Raw genomic sequence first — 4107 nt, 5'->3', positions numbered from 1 at the left:
ATCCCGTCAGGGGATGGGGAAGGACACGTGGATGGGGATGGGGACAGAAATGGGAAAGGGGATTGGAATTGAAGATTGGGGTGAGTACGGGGAGGGGGATGGAGATGGCGATGGGGATGGGGCTGGAGCCGGGGACGAGGACCAGGACGGTCATAAGGACTGGGCCGGGGCCGAGGCTGCGCTTCCAAGGGGCCAGCCGTTGTTTGGGTGTCTGCTCTCCCGCAGCGAGCAGAACGGCTAATTTGCTTTATATGGCGGGGGATCAAATGCTGGGCTGTAACCCCTCGCTTCAGGTACTCGCCCGCCCCGGCCCCTTCCTTCCTGCCAGCCCCTCCTGCACCCTCCCCCGCCGCGCTGACGGCCCCGCCGGGCCGGCGGTATAATAGGCCCCCGCCGCCGTCCCGGGGCGGAGAGACGCTGCCCGGTGCCGCGCCCCGTGTGCAGGCGGCGGGCACGGCTCCGGCCGCCGCGCTGCTCTGGGCGCTCCGGGGCCGGGGGGGGCCGCGCAGGGGGAGGGGAGGGGGCGGCGGGGCGATGGGCAGAGCCCCCGTTGCCCTGCTGCCGCCCGGGGGGCTGCGCTAGGGCGGCCCCGGCGGCCGGGGGTCCCCCCGCGCCCCGGGGGCGGCGAGGATGCAGCACCCGCTGGACTTGGGGGCCGCTCGCTACTTCCCGGCCGAAGCCTTCCCCGACCACCGCTCCCACCGCTACCGCAGCTTCATGATCGAGGAGATCCTCACCGACCCCCCGGACGCCAAGGGGGCCGCGCCGGCCGGGGAGCTGCTCAAGTTCGGGGTGCAGGCGCTGCTTTCCGCTCGGCCCTACCACAACCACCTCGGTACGTCCCGGGGGGCCCCGCGGCTCGGGGGGGGGGGGGCGGGCTGGGGGCGGCAGGCGGGGAGGCATCGCCCGCTCATGGTCTCCAGCGCCCTACGGAGCCGGGCTTCTGGAAGAAAAACTCGTGAATTCTGCCCGAAAAAAATCGCTGCCGGGCTCTGCCGGCCGAGCGCATCCCGCCGGCTCCTGCTGTGCCGCGGCCGCTCCAGCCTGGAGCAGCCCAGTATTTTGGGCCTAAAAACGAAGAATGCGGCTCTACGGCTCCAGAGGCGCTTTCACAGAACGGCCTTTGAATTTCTGTCCTTGTTGATCGTTTTGGGTTTTGGGTTTTTTTTTCGTTTTATGTTTTTTTTCCATGTTTTTGGATGAGGTGGGAATTGCTGGAGCTAAGCAGTGGAGTCTGTGCGTGTGTGGCTGCAAGTGGTGGCACAGGGCCCTGCGGTCACAGATTTAACTGGAAACCCGACATATATATATACATATATATATATATACATATTATACATAAATATAAAATATGCAATATAAAAAGATAGTGTATATAAATATACTATGTCTATATAATAATATAAAATATATAAGATATAACATTATAATCTATATTATAATACTTAGAAGTATATTCATTTAAAACGGGTGCCAGCGTGCTCTATCCAGTCGGCTATAGTATTTAGGACAAACATAGTTTATTAACGACATGGTTGGAGGTTTTTTTAACTCCACTATTTAATATATTTTGAGGGCCAATACTTAATATATTTTAAAGGCCAGTATTTAAATGTGTGACGGCAAAAGCTTTCACTTCCCAAGCCATCTTCATCTACGGAGCAGTCGCTCTTCATAGATGTTCTCTTGTAGAACTGAACGGAAAAGGAGGATCTCAATTTCTTTTCCTGCGTTTAAGAGAGAAAGAGTAAAGCGTCAAGACCCAGAGCAAGGGAGCAACATGCGTTAGAATATCTAGAAATCAGTAATATTTTCAAGATGAACTATTCAGAACTATTTGGAATAGCGGATCAGATAAAAGGCTCTTTGCATCACTCACGGCTCAGTTTCGCAGGGATCAGCGGGAGCAGGATCGGGCTCTGCAGGGAGGGAGGCGATTTCAGCTCGGGCCGAGGAGAAGAGCCCTCAGAGACTCCCCTTAAGGTCCTTCCCCAGACGCCGCCGAGGTCGCTCCCGTGTCGCTGGGAGGGGATGGGCCGAGCAGGACCGAGCCCCCGGCCCGCCCGGGTTTGCTGGGCCGGGACCAACGCTGGGGCTGCGGGCCCAGGCGGGGAGCGGAGCGGGGACTCCGGGAAGGACCGAGCCGGGCCAGGCCGAGTCGGAGAAGGGAACCGAGCAGAGCAGGGCCCGGTCAGACCGGGTAAAGCTGAGCTGAGCCGGCCGAGCGGCGGCCCCAGCCCGCGGGGATGAGCATCCTCGGGGATGGGCTCGCTGCCCTCTCCTCGGGAGCTGCTTCAGAGGAAAATCGCGGGGCTGAGGTTCACGGAGAGGGATAGAAATTGTCACAACGTCGAAAATATCCTGAAAAATTCCAGGAAGGGAATCCTGGGACCGGGCCCGGCCCCTGCCGCCCGCCGGGCCCGGCAGCTGTTGGATGACACCGAGCAGAACGCTTTTGGGTTGATTTAAATTATTTTTTCTTTAACACCCCCCCCCCCAGTCATTCCGTAATTAGCATCTGCCGGTTGAAGGGTAAAGCATGACCCGGTACCGCGGAAGCGGTGGAACCGGGGGGGACCCACGACCCGACCAGCGTCCCGGGGCTCCCGCACCCCTCCGGCCCCGGGAAGGTGCCGAGGGAGGAGGAGAAGGGCCCAGGGTTCCTTACAGGGTCTGGTCCCGGGGACACCGAGGCACTCTGCAGCCCCGAGGGTCCCCGAACGCTGCCCGGCGCTGACGGCCCCTCTCTCCCGCAGCGGTGCTGAAGGCGGAGCCGGCCGCCGTGTTCAAGTTCCCGCTGGCTCCCCTGGGCTGCTCGGGGCTGGGCTCGGCGCTGCTGGCCGCCGGCTCGGGGCTGCAAGGCGGCTCCGCCTCGCCCCATCTCCCGCTGGAGCTGCACCTTCGTGGCAAGTTGGAGCCGGGCCCCCCCGAGCCGGGCAAGGCCAAGAAGGGGCGCCGAAGCCGCACCGTCTTCACCGAGCTGCAGCTCATGGGGCTGGAGAAGCGCTTCGAGAAGCAGAAATACCTCTCCACGCCCGACAGGTAGGCGATGGCGACCCTCGGACGGCGGGACGGGACTCATTTTGCCTGAAAAAGTCGGGAAGCTGCCACCCGAGAGGAGAGCTGCCGGGCTGACCGCCTCTCTCTCTCGCCCGCAGAATAGACCTGGCCGAATCGCTGGGGCTCAGCCAGCTCCAGGTGAAAACCTGGTACCAGAACAGGCGCATGAAATGGAAGAAAATAGTAAGTGTCCCTTGATCGTCCGCCCCTTCCGCGCGCAGTGTCCGCGTTCGACGGGGTACCGAGCGCTGCCCCGCGGGCTTCGGCCTCCTGCATATCGGCCCTGGGCTAATAATGGTGATGATGATGATGATAGTAGTAGCAATAGTAGCAGTAATAATAATAATAATAATAACAACAACAACAATAATAATATGCCCCTGGTCTTTAAGCCCAGCACCGCCTGGGCCTCGGCCGGACCTCCCTCGCCCAGTTCTGTCCGAGCCCTCCCGCGGTACCGATCGTCCCCCAGGGGCGGAGGGCGGTGGGCGCAGCCCGACAGGACCCGCACCGGCGGCTCAGCCTGGGCCCGGCGCGGTGCTTCGCTCCAGGGGACGGGGGAGAGAGGGGTTCCTGCGCCCCGGGCTGAAGGCAGCACTGTTTTACCGGGGTATCCCCCTCCTCTGCCCCCTCCCCGCCTCGCAGGTGTTGCAGGGGGGCGGCCTGGAGTCCCCCACCAAGCCAAAGGGCCGTCCCAAGAAGAACTCGATCCCCAGCAGCGAGCAGCTCTCGGAGCAGGAGCGAGCCCGGGACGCCGAGAAGCCGCCGGAGAGCCTGGGCTCGCCGGCCGAGGTCAGCCAGGAGGAGTGAGGGGCGAGCGCCCGCCCCGCCGCCCCCCGGGCGCTGCCCGCGGGGCCCCGCACTCTCCGGGCCCGGGGGAAGGGGATGGAGGGCAGCTCGCACAGTGGCTGCGGCCGCCTTCGGTCTCGGGAGATTTGGACGCTTTGACGGGCGCACTCCTGCCCCACCGCCCCTCTCCGCGCCCGCGGAGCGCTGCGCCACGGCCGCGGTGTTGTGCGACGGCCCGAGGGGCCAGGAGGACACTGG

At 62.8% G+C, this 4107-nt stretch overlaps 1 protein-coding gene across 1 annotated transcript; it reads left to right on the top strand.

Annotated features, from left to right (window-relative positions):
* The first annotated feature begins 630 nt into the window (after nt 1-630).
* On the top strand, nt 631-3870 carry LOC113963060 (homeobox protein BarH-like 1b). Its single transcript, XM_027673849.1, has 4 exons — nt 631-835; nt 2757-3042; nt 3159-3243; nt 3706-3870. Exons 1-4 carry the CDS (start codon nt 631-633, stop codon nt 3868-3870), a joined length of 741 nt encoding a protein of 246 aa, XP_027529650.1.
* Nucleotides 3871-4107: the final 237 nt, after the last annotated feature.

The sequence above is a fragment of the Neopelma chrysocephalum genome, unplaced genomic scaffold, assembly GCF_003984885.1.
Source record: "Neopelma chrysocephalum unplaced genomic scaffold, ASM398488v2 Primary Assembly neopelma1_187856, whole genome shotgun sequence".
NCBI lineage: Eukaryota > Metazoa > Chordata > Aves > Passeriformes > Pipridae > Neopelma > Neopelma chrysocephalum.
This window is presented reverse-complemented; position numbering and strand designations above follow the sequence as displayed.